Below are 20,662 nucleotides of genomic sequence, written 5' to 3'. Positions count from 1 at the left end.
TTCATCTTTTGTGGAGAGTCAAAATTATTTTTCAAGTTATTTCAGCACTCCTTTCTTGGATTTCTTGGTCATTGCTTTGTTGAAGATCAATTCAACACCTCAAAGTTTCCTGCATGTTAACTTGCAACGCAGCAGATCACACCGAGCAAATCAAGTGCTCGTGAACGATGTACTCTGATTCTCTTCCTAGATACCAGCAGTCCTTCCCAATTCTTGCCTTGCCTCAAGGACTACAATTCTTTCAATAGCCCTACTAAAAATACATGAAAATGTATGCTTTAACCTGGCTTTACCATCTTTATTTGACAGCCAAAATAAAAAGATGTCGAAGTGTAAAACTATCTGAAAAGTACCAAAACACATCAAATATTCCTCCTACTCCTACACACCCTTTCATTAATGAGCCAGCTAGGCAGAATAAAGCAGTCTCATATGGCCTACAACCTTACAGTGGTTTAGACCTGATCCTGCTGAAAATCATTATATTTTCAAAGCCACTTGGTATATAAATAAATAAATTTTTTAAAAAAAGTCATAATTTTATCATAATTTAAGACATACCTTTAACATAATCAGATATATCTTTCCATGATGACTTAAGAGAAATTCCCATCAATAAAAACCTTGAAAAGCCTGCCAACTTTAGCTTCTCAGGCCATCAGTAGCAAAGAATTTTCAAGAAGAGCAAATTGCAGAGGCAAGTTAAAATATATTTCCCAGTTACTACATATGAACCACTTGAGAATCAACAGAGACGTACACTGTGCAACTCTGGTCATATTTACACTAAAGGAGTACCTTCTCATCTTGCCCCAGAAAAAGAGAGAAATCAAATGATCTAGTAAAAATGAAATCCATTCAACTCAATCAAATTCAGCAGGACAAATTTTCATGATCGTTTCAGCATTACAGCTCCCCTGAAGTCAAATGGAAATGTATTGGTTCAGCTTAGAAGGACTTGGCACAGCAAACAGTTTTCTACTGTTCATTCTGAGTACCAGCCCATGAAACATCGCATCTCTAGCTTCCATATGGCTACATCTTAAGTAAGATTACACAGTTCCTTTGCATCTTAGCATTTTAGTGTAAGTATTTAATTCATGGCACAATCTGAGTCAGAATGTACTATCTGTGTCTTTTTCTGGAATTCTGTTTTTCATTCTATATTTACGTTCTCGCTCAACGATGTCCAACAGTTAGGATTTGATCTAATGATGCCCCTCCGTGACAGGCTTTCCACTAATTTCAACAGATTTTGGCTCAATCTCTTGTTGTCAAGTTTATGAAACAGGAAGTTTTATAACTTTGCAATACGTAACTGGCAATTCCACTTGGCCTTTGTAAGAAGCTCACATTATTTTCAAACATGTTAGGATACACAGACAGATGTAATATTTAAACCAATAAAAGAAAGCCCTATAAGTAAACAATTAAACTGAAGTCACTCTGGGACACCTTATTCTGGTAAACAGTAGTAATGCTTTGGCAGAAACCTAAAGTTTTGCACTAAGGCTCCAGCACTAAGGCAAAGGACAGCTAGCCACACAGAAACGGGAATAATGCACAGCATGACCTAAGCACGTACACGAATTTCACCAAACTGTCCAGTAGTCTGAGAGCAGAGTTCTTCACTGACGCACTGGCACAAAACAAGGAATGTGAAAGATGAGGTGTGGCTATAGGCACAAAGATTTCAAGGTTAGCAAGCAGCCAAGAAGAGTCATGCAACATTTGCCCAGCATAGAGGAAAAATAATTACATTCAGTCCTTCAAGCAAGACGTTGATTAAACACAACAGGAAATTAGAAGTGTGCCTCCCTCAAAAATCTGACACACTAAGAACTGCCTTAAGAGACACAACCATCCCTTTACTTGTCCGTACTATGATGATTTTCCTGTCGATTCTAGGAACGCAGGGATAACCAGACTGCTTATCCAGTGATTCATATTCCTAGCATATGGTAACACTCTTTCACGCAGTACTGATCTCATTGAGCAACCTTAGCTGTCTTCAATTAGAGGGCATGGCAAGTACTTCATTGACTTAATTTAGCCTTATGTAAAGCAGAGGGACTATATGAAAGCAAATTAAAAATGAGCATAAAAAGCAGAAAAATATGTCTGCTGCTTTGCTTGTTCACTTTACTGGCTTAGCCGTAGGGATATGGTGCTGCCTCTTTTGTATTGGGATTCATTTTCTCTATAAAGTACTTTACAAGGTTCACTTGAAAAAGCCCAACAGAAGGAGATTTCAAAAATATGTTAATTGAATGTTGACAGGAATCTCTGTGGACGCCCACAAAAGCAAAATAATCAGGAAATATCTGTTAAAATCTCCAAAATTGTGCAGGAAAACCAATTTTAATCACACAGTTCTGGATTTATTTTTATGAATCAATGTCACATCAATCTTCTTTGGCCTTTTATTCCAAACTGTTATGTATGGAGCCCTGCCAGAAAGGAACACAAAGCACTGACAAGCTGTTGCATGAGCCTGAGTTAATGTATGATGCATGTAAAATTACTGCTTACTGTTTTCTTGGGTTTTAGGGAAGGATTATGAAGACATAATCTCACACACTCTGTGTGGCTTTTTTTTTTTTTTGCTTTTTTTTTTTTTGTGTATGTGTGGTGGGTTTTTTTATTTATTTATTTTGGGGTTTTTCTGGGTTTGGGGTTTTTTTTTTAACTTATCCTACCAGTTATGTAGCTCAGTTTCATCAGGCTTCCCTTCCTGTAGTAGGGACTTCTTTATTGCAAAACAGTAGTCCATTCCAGGAGATAGATGAACTATCTTTAAACAAGCCAGATGGGATACTGCCAGCAATGGCAGCAGAGAACAAAACCAAAGCAGGTAAGTGTACTGCAATTCTCCACCTAGATGTACCCCAAATTTGAGTAGGAGATTAAAATCTTCTTTATGCACTAGTGTGAATAATTCTTGAGCCAATCTCCACCTGATGTTCTCAGTTACCACATGCATTGCCTACAGAAATGCTGCACAATGAACACTGAAGCAGAGCACAAGTTCCAATGTGTTCAATACTGCACTGCAAATTAAAAGACTTTTTTCCATAGGAGCCCTATAGCAAGCATTAAATATGCTTACTTTGCAAGCATATACTTTGTTCCATAAATAAGATATATAAGTATTGATACACTCTTACTGACCAAAACAGTGACAGTTCTGTAACAAAAAGGGTGTGTCTCGTTGTTTGTACAGCAGTTATAATAAACTGTGTCACCCTACTCTCTTATCACTAATACAGGCTCAATCTTCACAGATGTTCTGTAACCTCAACTTCTGATAACATCATCAGCAATTGAAGAAATTTACATTCAGAAAAGAAGGGGTTCATATTCTAATCTTGTTAAGGGAAGCACAGATATACAAGCATAAATTTTAAAAACATAATCTAGTAAGAATAATGGAGTAAGATGAAAAAAAAATTAATATCCATTACAGATTGTAAATATATTTCATTTGATACAGATGCTGCAAGGAAAAAAAAAATGTGAATCCCTAGCAATTACTATCTTGGCTAACAAAAAACCCTGAAAATCACAGTCACAGGGAGGTTTGCCTAAGGAAAGCCTGCATGCTTGGGACCAAACAGTAAGTTGGCAGAAGGAAAGAATACTTGCTGACATGACAAAATGTTTTTTGTCAAAGCTCTGGAATATATAGCATCACAGCTTGACAGCAAAAGCTCTGCAGGCCTCGACCAAAGCCAAATGTAATTAAGTGTACTTACATGTACTCTCTGTGTGCAGAATGCACAGCAGCTGCGTTGCTGTAACGCCACAAAACTATTGCTGAAGACAACACATCCAGTGTAGCATCGAACTGAAAGAGACACAGAGTCAATTGTTTTGTGGACCATTAAATGTACCCTGTACTAGTAGGAATGCATTTACTATCCTGCTGCACGGGCAGAAAGCAGCTTCAAATAAACAATTCTAATGAAAGCAGAATTTACATTTATTAAATTTATCTTCATGGCTTCACCATGTTTTATTGCCCAGTTATACACCTCAGAGCTCAAGAAGTCAATCAAGGGATTAAAAAATGTTTATTTGTAATCCATCACCTCCGGAGAAATTACGAAAAAGAAAAACCCCACCAGTCTGCCATTGTGACACCATGAGAGTTATAATACTAATATGATTCTTATGCAAAGACTCTTTAAAAAAAAAAACAAGTGCTTGAAAATGCGTGGCAACCATTTCTTTTTCTGGCAAAGAATTAATTTTCTGCAGTAGAAGGTTTTGTCCATTGTAAGAATTTTCGTTCTTAAGTCAAACTTTCTACAGAGTCAATATAACCTTCAAATTTGAAAGCAAAAGACAAATTATTTTACACCAGTCATTTTACTTCACATTAGGAATTCTTTCCTCTGTCACTGACCAAGAAAGTCATGGCAGCTACTGGAGATAAAAGCTGTCATCCTAAAGTCAACTAGAGTTTTACCATAGACTTCAGTCGGAAAAGGGATACACAGAGTTCAGAAGGGAACTTTAGAATTTGGCTCAGCTTAAATAACAAAACTAAATAAGCTGATTTTGTAGAACAAAAAAATAAAAAACATATCTGGTGGATAGTATCTATCAATGACAAGATGTAAGCATTGGTATTAACTTCAACATAAGACTTAGTAGTCAGAAACTGAAAAAGTGTAACCAAAGCATCTTTAATATCATTTACAAGGTGTGAGTTCAACAATATTTTATCTAATCCATCATTGACTTCACACACCTTGCCATGAACTTTTAACAAGAAAAATACAGTATTCTACGGGGGGGAGGGGGGGGGATGGGGAAGAAAAAAAAATAAGAGGGTATTTAAATTGTATCTTTACTTACAGCAAATCCAAATGATGATGCACTGTATCTCATTACGGAGACAGCTAAAGGAAAGGAAATATTATTTAGAAACACTTTAAATCTTTTTTGTATCCTTTCTTCTTCTTCTGCCATCCGAGTTACAAAACTATTTTCAACATATGGGCTTAGTGTCACCCAGTTCCCATCAGAATCACCCAACCTTAACCTCAAACTATCAGAAAACTTAACATTTATCACAGTTCTCTCTGCCCTGGTTAGGCACAAAAGTCCACCCGAGATGGCTGACACAAAACTATGAAGGCCTATCCAGACTCTTTGACTGCCACCTTTTTGACAAAACCCACAAGGGCAATTCACACAGCCCCAAGAATTGCTTCAAAAATCCATCAGAGTCTAACATCACTTTTACTCCATGCAACCTAATTTTACCATCTCACAGTTCCAAATTCTAGGAGGTATTGTGGCAGGTACCTTCCAGTAGCCCAGAGGAATACCAGGTGAGAAGCAGGCAGCAACAGAACAGACCACTTGCTGGACTTCATCTAACTGGAACTCTCACAGGCTACAAGCAACATCGTGGCTGTGTCAAGCTCTCAAGCACTGAGCAGCTCCAGCCTTCAGTGTTTTGCAGACTGTCCAGTGAGAACAGGACTAACAGAACCTGTGCTCCCTGAATAAAACACACAGCACTCCAGTTCCAGTATTAAGAGGGCTTGGGATAAAGCCCAAAAGGATTAATTTTACTACTCTTTTATGAACAGATACTAACTAACTTACTAAGAAAAATACATTTCTGTAAAAATAAAAATACTTAAACTGAAAAAAAAGGACCAGACTCATCAATGACTTTGTCAATCTCAGACTGACAAACACAATATCTAATTTTCAGTATTCCAGTATTCATTAGAACAGCTTGGCAGAACGGAGCTGCTACGGTTTGATTGTTCTTTTCAGTAACAGCAAGCTGCAGTTCTGTGACACTTATCTGGATAAACAGAAATTAAAAACTTGGCAGAAATAACCCTTTTCTTACTGATCTAAGACCTAACTGTGGCCACAAGTCTTCTGGACATCACAAATATTTGGACTTTATTAATACAGTTGGCTAAATCACATAGAGAAGTCAAGTTCATTTCTAGATTCCCATTTGCTCAACGTTGAAGAGTACTGAAACAGTATGGATTTACATCTCCCTCTCACTGTTAAACCATGATTTCCCACACTTCATCTCCTAGGTGAAAAATGAAGTTATATTTCTTGGCCAGACTTGCCTGGCAAGAGCTACACTTGACAAGCTGATACTAGCTTTCAGTGATCCAGCTACAAATTTGAACACTTCACTGCATAATAATATATTACCTACCAAATTGCATGCCTCCTTAGAGGCATACAGTTTCAAAACCTACAGAAGCTGCATCAAAAAAATAGGTATGGGCATTCACAGGTACACACATGCTTGCAATATTCCTGTCATTACTGCTTTCATATGTTGCAGTTCAAAGCCACATTTATACTCCTACTTCTAGCCTGCCTCTGTAGCAGAATTAGCTCCTCAGATTTTATTAAATTGTCAGCTTTTCTCCCCACTCTAATCCAAACTTAAATCAAATTAACTCTATGGTTCCCTTAAAAATGAATACATAATTTCTAAGGGTGATGAAGTACAGATAGCCACACCTTAAGAGTATTCTAGAAGGCATACTTTACAGTATAAGGTTTTAACATGAGAGAACAGTCTCTATTATTATGATTTGTGACACTGAATATCCATAGCATTAACAAACAATCTGTTTCACCTGAGCTATCTAAAATGGTAATGAAGTATTAACTAACAGTGTTGCAAGTCTGCTTAAACCTTTTCGCTAGATAGTGAATACAACTGGAGGAAAGACTTTCCAAGGCCTGGTACTCTACAATAACAACTTGTAGCGTACAAGGCCATAATAAAAGTAGTAACGACCATTTTAGCACTGGAAAAATAGGGTTTTTATATTGTTTATTTACATACCCTGAGGAGATGGACTTGGGGGTGTTGGTTGATGAGAAGATCAACATGACCCAGCAATGTGCATTTGCAGCCCAGAAACCATCCGTATACTGGGCAGCATCAAAAGAAGCATGACCATCATGCTTCAAGGGAGGTCAAGGGAGGTGATCCTGCCCCTCTATTCTGCTCTTGTGAGATCACCCCTGAAGTTCTGTGTAAAGATGCAGGGCCCCCAACATAAGAAGGACATGGACCCGTTGGAGTGATTCCAGAGGAGGCCATGAAGAGGATCAGAGGGTTGGAGCAGCTCTCCTATGAAGACAGGCTGAGAGATGGGGTTGTTCCTGAGAGCCTGGAGAAGGTTCCAGGGAGACCTCAGAACAGCCTTCCAGTGCCTAAAAGGACCTAGAAGAAAGCTGGAGAGGGAGTTTTTACAAGGGCAGTTAGTTTTAGGGAAAGGAGAAAAGGCTTGAAACTGGAAGAGGAGTGATTTAGAACAGGTATTGGGAATTCTTCACTGAGGGTAGTGAGACACTGGAACACGTTGTCCTGAGAAGCTATGGCTGCCCTATCCCTGGCAGTGGTTAACAACAGGTTGGATGGGGCTTTAAGCAACCTGATTTAGTGAAAGGTGTCCCTGCCCATGGCAGGGAAGTTGAAACTAGATGATCTTCAAGGCCTCTTCCAACCCAAACCATTCTATGATTCTATTGGCTTACAGGGTATATCACTCAATACAGGTTGACACAGACTGACTGTATCCTCTAACGATGATGACTGCCTTCCATTCTAGGCACTGAAGCTGAAGGGACTTCTACGGAAGTCCTTCTTAGCATCCAAGCACTTGAGATCCCTGGCCAAAGGAATAACCAGTGGTCCTTATGCCTCCAGAACCACAGCTGTGCTCCAGGATCAGCATATCCATGTACAGCACTGCAGGAAATGTATCACAGAGCTTTTGCTGAACCCTCACCCTCCTTATTCTCAGCGCATATTTTCAGTTATTCCCAGATGAGCCTCTGATGTAAAATAAAAGAGCCCTGAGGGAAAAAAAAAAAAAAACCACAAAAAAAAAAAAAACAAACCCACAAATAAAAACTAATCTTCTTTAATCTTCATATTGAATCAGTACAATAAGTACAATGGTGGGAAACAAGCAATGAGTAAAGAACAGAACAGGCACCTTGAAAATCCTGTGGAGCCACTGTACTTTTAGCAGTTACACGGCCATGACAGTGGGAGCCTGCTTTTAGCTATTTTATTGGCTAAATTGGCTGGCATTTTATTACCTCTACAATGAGGCAGATAATCCTAATGCATTTTCCTAATATTTGTAAATGGAATTTGCAAGCAAATACTAAAAATAGAGCCAGAACAGTAAGCTGCAAATCTACCACTGCCTCCACCTGCACAGCAACATCAATCTGTGAAGTCTGCCAAACTATAGGTCAGATTTTGCTATAATTCCTACACCTGTTCCAAACTGATTCCAAATGAAGAAAAATACCTCATTTTCCACACATTCTACCCTCAACAAACTAAGGGTTTTATTCATTTCCATGTCCCTCAGAAAAATCATTTAATTAGGGCCTTAACCCTAAAAATCATTTCAGTTTAACTCTTCAGCCATCTAGGCTCCCACCAGCCTTCAACAGCTTTGATCCATCTAAAATGTGTTCCTGGAGAGACAGACCCTGCAGTGACCGTGAGCCTCTCATCTCCTTCGCTGTATTCAGAGAGCAGTCTGGTACCTTTCTGCACAAACGTAGCAGGCAAGAAACAGGACAGGAAATAAACTCTGCCTCCATGTCTCCCATTTGTTTGGGATAAGTGTGGCTATAAACAAGAGATGGTACATACAAACAGCTCCCCCACCTGTCATGAAAATCTCATACCTACTCAGAGGAGAGAACTATTTTTAGGGAGCTCCTCTTGATGGGACAATCACTCCATCATGTTCGCTTTGAAACTAGTCTTTTTGAAAGAGACGTCTGGATGTCAGGACATAAAATGTCATACCTTCAAAGTACATGACCTGCACTTCGCAGAAATCAGGCAGGCAATCTGAACACCAGTGAAAGTGTTGGGTTTATTTCTACATAAATTACCATGCATATTCTTGCAGGTTTTACAGAATGACAAGAAAGAGAAACTGGAAATTGTGCTGAATCAGAAGGGAAACTGAAATACAGTCTGTTTTCATTGCCCAGTGTTGACAAAACATCAAAACTTAATGTTACAACAAATATTTCAAAATAAATCCATTCCAAGAAGAGAAAACCAAATGAGTAATACTTTCTAAAATTCCCTCACAACTGAAGGCAAAGAAAAGGCAAAGACATGACTCGAATACCATTTATACTTGTAAAAAAAGCTACTGACCAGGACCAAGAGGTACACATGCATTTCCCCAGGCACCTCCTCCCCACCCCAAAATTTTAGGATTTTTGTGCACATGTTCAAAATTTCTGCATTCAGCACAGCAGCTACAAATGGCTGCTCAACATCCAATGCCTCAGAAACAAGTCTGCCAGGCATCTAATCTACGTGAGGAGACCCAGTGCTATCCATCAGTGCCATATTTCCACACCCGTATTTCTAACCCAAAGTCACTGGCAAAATTGACCAACCCTATATATACCAAATCTTCAGCTCATTTCCCAGTTTATAATTGCATCAACATGTAATGAACAGTTACTGTATTTTCCAGTGTGTCTCTAGTATCTCCTGGACTACAGACAGGGCTGGAACCTCTGATTTCTAAATGTAAATGATTTCTAAAAGCAACACAACTAAGGAGCCTAGGATTTACAACTCACTTCCTTCAAAAAGAAAGTGCAACCCCACCAAAACTATTAAACAGCTTTATCTTTTCCTTCACATTTTTTTTAAAGGACTGAGATCTTTGACAAACAAGTGACTCTATTATTTAATAACAATGTACATATCAGAGAATCATAGAATAGTTAGGGTTGGAAAGGACCTTAAGATCATCAAGTTTCAACCTCCCTGCCATGGGCAGGGACACCTCATACTAAACCATGTCCCCAAGAATGTACTAGTAATATAGAATACCCCAAGCAAACACTGAATGATAGACACACACAGACAGAGCAGTGCACTGCAGTGCCAGTGCTGGGGGAAAGCAGGACCCCTCCTGTCCGGCATCCCACTGTTTTGCACACTCCCATGCTTCCTTTCTCAAGTGCCAACCTTATGTTTTCAAACAAGATCATCTCAAAAAAAGAATGGAAATGAATCCAAGTAAAGAAGAAGTGGTATTTTTGTTGAGTTTTGGCTTCCCAGGGGGCAGGAACTAAAAGAAGGCCCATATGTCATAGCTGCAGTTGAGCTTTATCAGGATACTAAATGCATACATTTGAATTTAAGAATAGGAACAATAAAACTTGAAGGTCTATACAAAACATACTAGTTTTTCTTCTAGGTACACAACACAAACTCTCTAACTCAACAGAGTGCATAGCTTAATCTGTTATATTTCAAATGGGGTCACTTGAATCACCCAAATAACTCAGTGCAATGACATTAAAGGACACTGTCTTTTAATGAAACTATGTATTATTGATTCCCCAACTCCAAATATAACAACTGAAAGGGTCCAGAATGCTGCAAATACCCATAACTGCACACTTAACCGCAGAAGATTTTGCAGATATATATATACCTATAGTCCACAGGCTTTGCAATTTTGAGCCCGAAACTAGTTTCCAAAACCAAAGGAAGCCATTTGGCCCTGGACACAGACAAGGAATAAGTAGTACTTTGGCTAAAAAAAAGCTACCAATGACCAGAAATGTTGAGTGATATCAGACATACTTAACAGCTGTTTCTAAAGCCCAGTGGCAAAGATTTCTAACTCACTCTATCCAAGTGAAGATTATCTGGATTTAATGACCCAGGAGACTCTGCGAAGGCAAAATTTCTCCCATCTTCTGTGTTTTACTGACTGGAAGCAAAGCTACCAGAGAAGTATTCAGGTTCTACACAGCATAAAGAATTTATTCTTGGGAATTTGGCCAGTTGCTTTCAAGAAGGTTTTACTGAAGTTAACAGAATAAGTTAGAAGACTGAGGTGAAGGTTTGTAAATGCTTATCTGACTTAAAAGGATCCTTGGAAGCTTCTTATTTTATACGTGTATCCCCAAACATGTAACAGCTTGGACACAGACTGAGCATTTTTATCCGTCACTGAAGGTTTTGAATTGTTAATAAAAGAGCTGAAATACTGCCATTATTTTCAGGTTTGGCAAATTCCTGTCCAGTAGTCACGTTAGAAAGATGGAGAGATCCTTTCAAAAACAGAAAGAAAGAATGATCCCGTACACAAGCTACAGCTCAGATGACACAGATGACACAGAACTTACATGCAAGGATTCAGGCTAACTGCAGCACAACCAAAAATAAATATATGAATAGCATTGGTTGTGCTAGGTATTGATATCTATATGAAAAAAATTATTGTTAATAAGCTCTTATTTGGAACCTAAGCACATTTGAAAAAACATAACCAGTGAGATGTGCATCACCCCGCCCAGCACAAGGCTGTCTCTGTTACTGTGGATACAAAGCCTATTGCTTTGATTTTTAAAAGATGCTTAACTTGAAGTTTGCCAAACTCAGACTAAATGAAGCACATCAGAAAAGTCCAGAGGACAAACCTCCAGATTCAGCATCATTTTTTCAAGTTATTTTCCCCTTACTTTTATGCTACTATTTCAAGCTGAACTTGATTGTGAATTGTGTTTTCAACAGGTGTGGAGAATCTAGGGGGTTAAAACAAAACATCAATGCTGCTGTTAAAAAAAAAACAAACAAGCAAGTCCAGATTGAAAGTACTTCTAAGAAACATAAATAATTGTCCAGCATCATAAAACCTACCTCTCAGCATTCAAAGATTCAAACCACAGGCCTTCATGGTGTATAAAAACACTGTTTCATTGGTTGATATTTCAGGTTCAAGACAAATATAACACAGCTTTAAATACCTTGAATCATACCACAGTATAACCTCTTCCATATAAATTGGCTGATGGAAGTACAACATGGAGAATTTGGATCAAGAGGGAATTTAGTTACCTTTGCCACATATTGTATGATTTTCTAGAAGTACTCCATTTATCCTGTACCTTAAATATAGTTCTATAATAAGAAAAAAAATGTAATTTAAGTCTTATTCAAGTTGGATTCTTCATGATGTTCTCTAAATTTTGAGAAAAGAAACACATTTTAGCCATGGTAAGCATTTAAAACCACAAAATTCCGCAAAAAGCACTGACTAAATTCTCATTTTTCCACATTACCTATAAGAACCCTTACTTAGTATCTGCTATCCACAATACAACACAGATTTGCCACAGAATATTTTCACTGGAGCTGAACTTCAATATACAGATTTTGACCCAAAGCATTTTCTCTTCCTAGAATTTCAGCAAAATTTTAAGCAGCTCAATGGATGTAGCAATGAATTGCAAAATTTTGTATTTACCAAATTAAAAGTTTTTTTCCAAATAAATTAGAATCTATTTTATTGGATTTGATGGATTTTAACTCTTTCATTCAGTATGTCTGTGGAGAGAGTTGTATTTTTTGAGGACATTATAGACATACAACTATATTTACAAGTATCTCAAAAATAAATCAAACAAAACAATTACAGTAGTCTCCCTGTTTAACAGGTAAGGAAACAGAACTCAATAAGGGATCTTAGGAGATATCTGAAAATCAGGGATCCAGAATAAGTTTAACAGCCAGAACAACTGGACTCTGGAGAGAGAGTGTTTGAAATGGCACCTAGGTCTGGGTGACTTGCACAGTCTCGCACAACATACTTTCTACGTAACCTTCAATAAAACCCTTAAAACTCCCTTTTTCAGGATTTCTATCTATAAAATGTGAGATAAGTACTTCCACTCTTCAGGATGTTATTACACAGGGAAAACCATTATACCATATGAAAACATCTTCACAGTTATTCTGCGAAGAGTGACAGCAGGCACCATGAAAATCTATTTGAATAAACTGTTTAGTATTATGATCTGCCTTCTATGATATTTCACTTTCTCAAAGCCCTGCCTTAACTTTTAGAAATGCAAACTTTACAGAAAATGGTAACCCAATTAGAAACGATCTGCGTGATATTTATGGCAATTCTACAGCTTAACAGTTGTAGGATACTCTATTTTTATACCAGAAGTATTTCAACAGACTTCTGAAAATCAAAGCAGATTTCCTTTCATACAGAAATATAGCAGTTCTTCAAAAGTGCACCAAGTGCTGAAAAAGAACCAACATTCATACTGAAAATAATTTTGCATTGCCCTTTAACTTGTATTAGTATAATATATATTATTAGTATAATTATTGAAACTGATGTGACTAGTGCACCCCATCAATGGGTTATTATAAGTTCATTTTTGTCCTGCTGAAACCTCCAGAACACAAATGCAGTGAGACCCATGAATGCAAAAGCAAGTATTTTAAGCATCCTTTTTTTTAGATACCTTTGAAAGGCTCTGAATCTGGAAGCCCCCAAAATTGAGTCCACCAAAAACTGTCAGCTGGATGCCCAATAATGAAGATACCCAGGACAATTATGAAAAAAGATCTATTAAAACCTACAAAATCATGTAAAGGAAAACATACAGACAGGCTGATACCTGCCTTAACAAAAAACAAACAAACAAAAATCTAGTGTAACAATTTATTTCCTTTTTTTATTTATTCAAAAAAACCCCACACAAAAGCAACAGGAAATCTGTCACAAGGAATGAAAGTAAAATAAGATACTTGCTTTGCTCTTCCCTGGGTATTTTTGTCTGGTTCCTCTCTCAACTAACAGGTGGTTAAGTCCTGCAGTGCTGTTCTTGAGAAGGATACACAAAATTAGAATAAATCTCTGCACATACACATTTATGATTTAGAAATCTAAGACTTCTGCCTTAGCTGGGGCCCATCCACACCTGAGCCTGTTTCAGTGGTTCCTGGGACAAGGAATGACCACTCTAACCTGGAAGCCAGAGACCATAATCCAGAGAGGATCTGCCCCACACAGCAGAATGCAAGTTGCTTCTCTGGAAGCCACTCTTCTGTGTACAACAACTGATGCTTTCCCAAGAACTTTCTACAACAGCTGATGACAACTGACACAACTAAGTCCCTCTATAATCAGTGGGAACAACACAAGAGAGGAGCATAATAGTTCAAAGATTTGACAGGCTTTCCTTATCATAGTAATAAAATAATAAAAAGAAAACCAGAGAATTCTATTAATTTCTCTATGCACAGCTCTCCTCAATATGCAAAGAATGGAACCTGGTACATAAAGACTAGACCAGAAGAAATTCACACTCATGACATTTAGTCTCATATTAAATGTTTGTTCTCTGAGCATTTTAATGACTTCAGAAATACGAAAACCAAAGAAGATTTCAACTGACAAGCTTTGGTCATTGAAAAATAATTAGTCATCTTTACAGCCTTTTTCATCATCCCTATCAGTTTCAGAGACAAGACACGTATCACAGTATCCCCCATTTTAATTAGACAGCTAGTGAGCTGCACCAGAACCAAAACAAACTGCCAAATAGAGTTAAGCATGCTGACAGAATATAGCACAATATTACAGAGACTTTCTTTTTACAGAGTGAGATTAAGAATGCAAACTATAACAGACACCTCAGTGAATTAGCAGAGAAATTTTAAAACATTGCTTTATATAAACATTTTTAAAAAAACAACAAATTCCAATTTCAAGTTGATTTTTGGTGTGAAAAATTTTAGCTATCCCGAATGACTATGGAAGAGGACATGTCCAGCTGTATAGATGCAGCCTGTTTTAGTATGTAGGAGCCTGAAGGTGAATGTGAAGGAGGCTAGAGGTAAACGGGTTCAGCATCATGCTAAGGACACCTCTATGTACTACCAGACAGGTAATAAGCTATCCCAAACCCCGTTAAATCCTCCCATTTAATCTTCAATTTTAATGACTGAAGAGTTCAAATACTGTCATTTAACATCTTAAACTTATAAAATTCTCACAGGAGCATTTCCACACTCTTAAGAATCTGGAGTTTTAAAAATGCAAAATTACTTGCAGACCCATTACTGGCCTACATGTTCAAGAATTCCTGTATGTAATATATCTGAAAAGTACTAAAATTCAAACAAGAACAAATTATACTGGAACTAAGGGTAAATTAGGAAAATTGTCACAACTTTACACAACAAATTTTACTGGTCAATTTTGCTAATAAACCTAAAAGAAGCCCAAACAACTATGGTAGTTCTGAATCAGCAAGGACTTTATTTCAGTATTATCAACATTTATTTGCATGTATGTTATTGTCAGATAGTTTCTGGCTGTTTATCACTGAGATGATTCAACTATAAACTCATTTCTATGGTCAGATAACTGGAAGGCAAGTCATGACTGAAAATGTTACCTTGTTTATTCAATTAGACCAACTGGCAGATTTTATCGCCTGTTTCAGCATATTGCATCATAGAATGGTTTGGGTTGGAAGAGACCTTCAAGATTATCTAATTCCACCTCCCCTGCCACAGGCAGGGACACCTTCCACTAGACCAGGTTGCTCAAAGTCCCGCCCAACACTGGCAGGGATGGGGCAGCCACAGTTTCTCTGGGCAACCTGTTCCAGTGCCTCACCACCCTCACAATAAAGACTTTCTTCCCAATATCTAATCTAAATCTTCCTTATTCCAGTTTCAAGCCACTACCCATTGTCCTATCGCTACATGCGCTCTCCCTTTACAGCTTTCTTGTAGGCCCTTTTAGGCATTGGAAGGCTGTTCGGAGGTCTCCCCACAGCCTTCTCTTCTCCAGGCTGAACAACCCCAGCTCTCTCAGCCTGTCCTCACAGGAAAGGTGCTTCAGCCTCTGATCATCCTCATGGCCTCCTCTGGAATCACTCCAACAGATCCATCACTTCTGATGATCTGAATCACTTCTCCAAGCGGTGTCTAATAAAAGTGGAGTGGAAGAGGAGAATCACTTCCCTTGAAGAATTGGTCACACTTCTTTTGATGCCACCTAGCATATGGTTGTTTTCTGGGCTGCAAGCACACACTGCTGCATTATGTTGAGCTTCTCATCAACCAACACCTCCAAGTCACCTCCCTAGGTCTGCTCTCCATCCAGTCTCCACTCAGCCTGTATTTGTGCTTGGGATTGCCCTGACCCATGTGCAGTACCTTGCACTTGGCCTTGTTGAACTTGAGGAGGTTCACACAGGCCCACCTCTTATGTCTGTCAAGGTCACTCCTTACAGCATCCCTTCTGTCCAACATTCCTTCCATGTTCCATCCAATGTGTCAACCACACCACACAGCTTGTCATTAGCAAACTTGCTGAGGGTGCATTCGATTTCAACATCCATGCCACCGATGAAGATGTTAAACAGGTATGATGGGTTCTGATCAAAGCGACATTTAACTAACATTCCTATCTCTATTAGGGAAGATTATTTTATTTGCACAAAGTAGTCTAATAATCCAGGTAACTGCAATATTGACAAAGGACGAAGGAAATTGCAAGCTCATATATTGCTATTCACTGTGTGTAAGCAAACTGATGAATATACTGACTTCCACCTAAATCAGAGCTCTGAGGGACAAAAGACATTTGCTCACAAAATAAATAATGAAATTATGATCTAATATGTATAACACCATTTATTTGAGTTCTCTAAGCACAGAGGAAATGACATTTGGTGACCGCTTCTTAATGAAGGCCATTTTGCAAGGCCAAAAGAGAAGACGGGAGTCATACAAGTATAAATCTTTAAAATAGGCACCCACACCGCTCTTATTCTGCAAAAGCTATCCACTTAGTTTTATTTTAGCATTGTCTTCAATGGAAGGCATGTTGGTTAATTCTTGTATAACAATTTCACTATTCTCTATTCCCAAATACACTTTAAGGTGTGCAAGTCCAGAAGATTCTTTCATTGCTGGCCATGCATTATCCATGCTTTAACAAAAACAGTATTTTGTATGTTTTGTTAGTAGGATTTCAGCTCAAACCTAAAAGACAGCATCCTCTTACTTTATTCCTCGCACAACTGCTGGAATTTAAATAAAACTTAAAAGTCTGAGCTGGATTATTAATGCTCTTTTAATACCAAACAATGGAAATTCACCCTTCTAACACAAATTTAACTAACCATTGAGTTCCTAACATCAAAACATAGACAATTCTGCTAAATATGTCAAAAATTCAGACAAAAAAAAAAAAAAAAAGGAAATCCTCTGTGCTATCTTTTTTATCTGTCTAGGCTGAAATATAAACAAACCTTCCAGGGAGAGAAACAACTGCCTGAGAGCTCTCTGATACATTTAACTGTAGAAAGGAATTGCAGCAAGCCTTTCAGACAAATCTCTTCCTCAGACAATGTGCTAATCTTAATCTATTGCTAAAGGCCACAATGAAGAAGCTTGTCAGCAATCCTACTTCAGTGCTGTAATATGGAGATGTTCTTCTGGCAAGGATGACACTGAAACACTGTATACACAAAACAGCACTGCAGTCAGCCTTAGTAAACAATTTGAGAGCAAACCCAATATATTAAGATAGCTGTGTGCTATCAAGTCATTAAGTCAAAACTACAATGAAATATGAGTCTGAAATGCAAATTTCCTTTGCTCTGTTGTTTTAATTAGCTTTAATTAGTAACTTTTTAAAGCAGTAATTCTAAATGCAATGCTCATTTTCTAAGAAAAACATTTTAAAACATTTTAAAACTTAAAAAAGTTTTCTTCCAGTTCCACAGTCTTTGTAACAGGTAGCAATAGGAAATCATACTTGGCAATTCACAAGACTATGAAGATTGTAACAGCTTCCCTGAAGGACACAAAGTCGTAAAACTGAAAGAAAAAGCAGTAAATGATTGACATATCACACCACTTTGCCTCTGTCTAATTTTAGAGTAATTGGCTTGACAAATCTACTGCTAATTCTGATCAAAGCAACAGTAAAATTCATAACCCTTTCTCTATGAGATTAGTTTTATTTATTTGGACAAAAAATAGCACAGGTAGCACCACAAATAATATGATAGGAGGATATTACTAAATTGTATATTGCTATTTACAACATGCAACTATGTCAATAAAACTCAAACTAACATCAATTATGTTTGTGTTCCATGCACAACTACTCCAAGCAGTAAACTCTTGACAAGTGTTAGAAATGTATTCCCAGGATAAAACCCTTTATGTCAAGCAGCATACACCTGTTCTTTTAATGTACAAAGGGCTTCTGCTGTTGCTTTTTTTGTTTTCTTCTGTTATAAAGACTTATTATTAGTATGAAACAGCTTCAAAACTAAGAAAATTTCTATATTACCATATACAGGAAATGTTTACAGCAGAGCTAACATACCTGACTTGCAAATCAAAATGACTTGTCAGTAGAAGACCTTAAGCACCAACAATCTTTAGAGCCATCTAAAATATCCTGACTTAATTTTTCTGAAATGATAAACATAAAAATACAGTCTCATGTTTTCTGCCAGTAGCACTTCTGAAAATGGAGGTAAATTTAAAAGGGTTAACGTGTCTTTTACAACCATGACACCAAGAGTTTTAAAGATTTTTGATGTCAACGGTATATTTTTAAAAAGATTGCTTCAAATTATTGAAAGTAAAAAAAAAAAAAAAAAACCCACACACATTTTCATCATTTTTAGATCCTCATCTGCTCTGCTTTTAGAGATCAGACAGTATCCAAGTTATTCTCTGGCTCCATGCAGAAAGAAACGATGCATCTGTTTTTTTCATTTGTAAATCACTTTGAGAATACTTACTTATTATAGAAGCAGATACCTAGAATTCCTAACACCAGAACACTGGACTTGTATTTAAAAAAATACAGTGGTCTGAATTTGCAGTCACCAATCCTGATCCTTGAATATGAGATTAATTTACCAGAACTGGTAGGTTTTGCAATGGTTGAGAATTTTAACACTACGGTAACATTTCACACTGGCCAAAGATGTCTTGCTCACTATTCCCACTATGCCAGACTTACTGCTTTCCTTCCTTAGCTTTGAACTTTCTCGGCCTGATGCATCTCAATGATACAACAACCCTGCCATGATTTCAGTTGCCTGCTGCCTGTTGAAGATTTTCCTTTTGCAAAGCCTTCCAAGCCAAAATAGGTATTTGTATCCAATTACAGCTCTAATTATGTTAACTTATTCACTGCCTTTGATGACCTCTCAGCCTCCCTCAGATGTAAGACACCCTTTTAAGTTTAGAAATTATCGCATTGTTTTCCCTGTATTGCTCTCACTCAACTTTTCTTTCCAGCTGCCTAGTGGTCAGAGTCATCTGCAACGTTAAGTACGCTTTGCAGCAAACAGAAAAGAAATTGCAGCAAGTTTACTCAGCCACTTTAAGAGAAAATTGAGATGCCAATTGGCAGTGTAAAACTAATGTAAACTATCTGAAGTTAATATACACAAGGATAGAATTTAGATATCTTTGTAGTGGAGTTATAGAAAAGTCTAACAAATATTTTTTCCTCTACCTCCAAGAAGGTCAACTGTCAAACCAGGAGATATTATTGCAACATTCAAACAAGTAGACTATATTACTACATAAATAATGTCATATGAGAAAAGTAGCTTAATTCTGGGAAGTAGAAAGAACAAGCTATTTTTTATTGACTATGCAAAGCAAATTACTGTGAGTTGTGGAATATTATAAATTCACCTGGCAGTACATTTCATGGTAATTTGATTGCATACAGAGGAGATAAGAATATATTGTAAATCTACACTGAATCTGAAACTGGAGTGAACTGGAGTGAAACTGGACTCTTAACATGTGATTCTCTATTTATACCACTTGAAGATTTCATATAATTGACTGTGTTTGTAACAGCCTAAATTTAAAAATTTCCCATTTTGAACAGAATGTGATAAAGAAGTCTAAAAATGTCCATGGTAAGTACCAAGATAATATGAATAATGATATTTCTGGATAAAAGAATACTTACAATTGAAAACATTATTTTGTAAATATATTGTTTAAACACTGGAAAGACAATACCCTTCAAATAAGAATTTGTAAAAGCTTCTCAAATATCTTAATAAAGTAACTCCCTTTTGCATACTTTTTTTAAAAAACTAGCCTACCATACACTTCTGTATCCTACTAAACAATAAAATAAAGAAAAAAGTGATTGAAAGGGACAGTCGGGGAGAAAAGATTCATTCAGAGCTAGAGCTGAGGCTCCTCTGGGGTAGAATGTAGGAATGACACTGCTGCTTCAGATGGAAACCATGAGATTAGTCACTGCCACACAGTCTTAAAAGGGCTTTAGCACAATCCTGAAATTCACTGCGCAGCAAGGAATGAATCTCTGTACACAAGAGGTGATCATTCTGTACATATAGACAGTCAGCCCTAATTATATTTGTAATATGAATTTGCAGTAAGTTAAGGCAAATAAAATCTCCTAATGCCAGAAAACCCTTATGACACAGAAGCCAATTTTTATGCTATACATATGTTTATAGGTACATATTTTTGAAGAAAATCAGTATTTATTTCTGGCCTCCTTAGCACCATTTGTAACTATGACAGAAAAAGAAGAGTCATGGTTCAAAAGCAGTCACCAGGTAGACTACAAGCAGTCCACTTTCTTTGCTGTGGCACACAGTACTATACCATACATTGAGGCATTAGCCACAAGACTGTGTGAAAGACCCAAGAGGAATCTTTGGGCAATTTTCTACATAATAACTATGCACACCTACATAAGTGGATTTCTTAACCTTTTCTAAA

The 20,662-nt window shown here is 37.4% G+C and overlaps 1 protein-coding gene across 2 annotated transcripts in view; it reads right to left on the bottom strand.

Moving 5' to 3' along the window:
• Positions 1-20,662, bottom strand: part of TMEM163 (transmembrane protein 163) — a 98,488-nt gene that overhangs the window by 36,101 nt on the left and 41,725 nt on the right. For both annotated transcript variants that reach the window (XM_057407182.1, XM_057407181.1), the window contains 2 exons: positions 4,864-4,907; positions 3,756-3,847 (listed from right to left, as the gene is read on the bottom strand). In XM_057407182.1, the coding sequence (XP_057263165.1) occupies positions 3,756-3,847; positions 4,864-4,907 (136 nt within the window). The remainder of the gene's footprint in view (positions 1-3,755; positions 3,848-4,863; positions 4,908-20,662) is intronic.

This window comes from Pezoporus wallicus, unplaced genomic scaffold (genome assembly GCF_028554395.1).
Source record: "Pezoporus wallicus isolate ANWC-B61680 ecotype Strahan unplaced genomic scaffold, APGP_CSIRO_Pwel_v1 contig_4166, whole genome shotgun sequence".
Taxonomy (NCBI): Eukaryota; Metazoa; Chordata; class Aves; order Psittaciformes; family Psittacidae; genus Pezoporus; species Pezoporus wallicus.
This window is presented reverse-complemented; position numbering and strand designations above follow the sequence as displayed.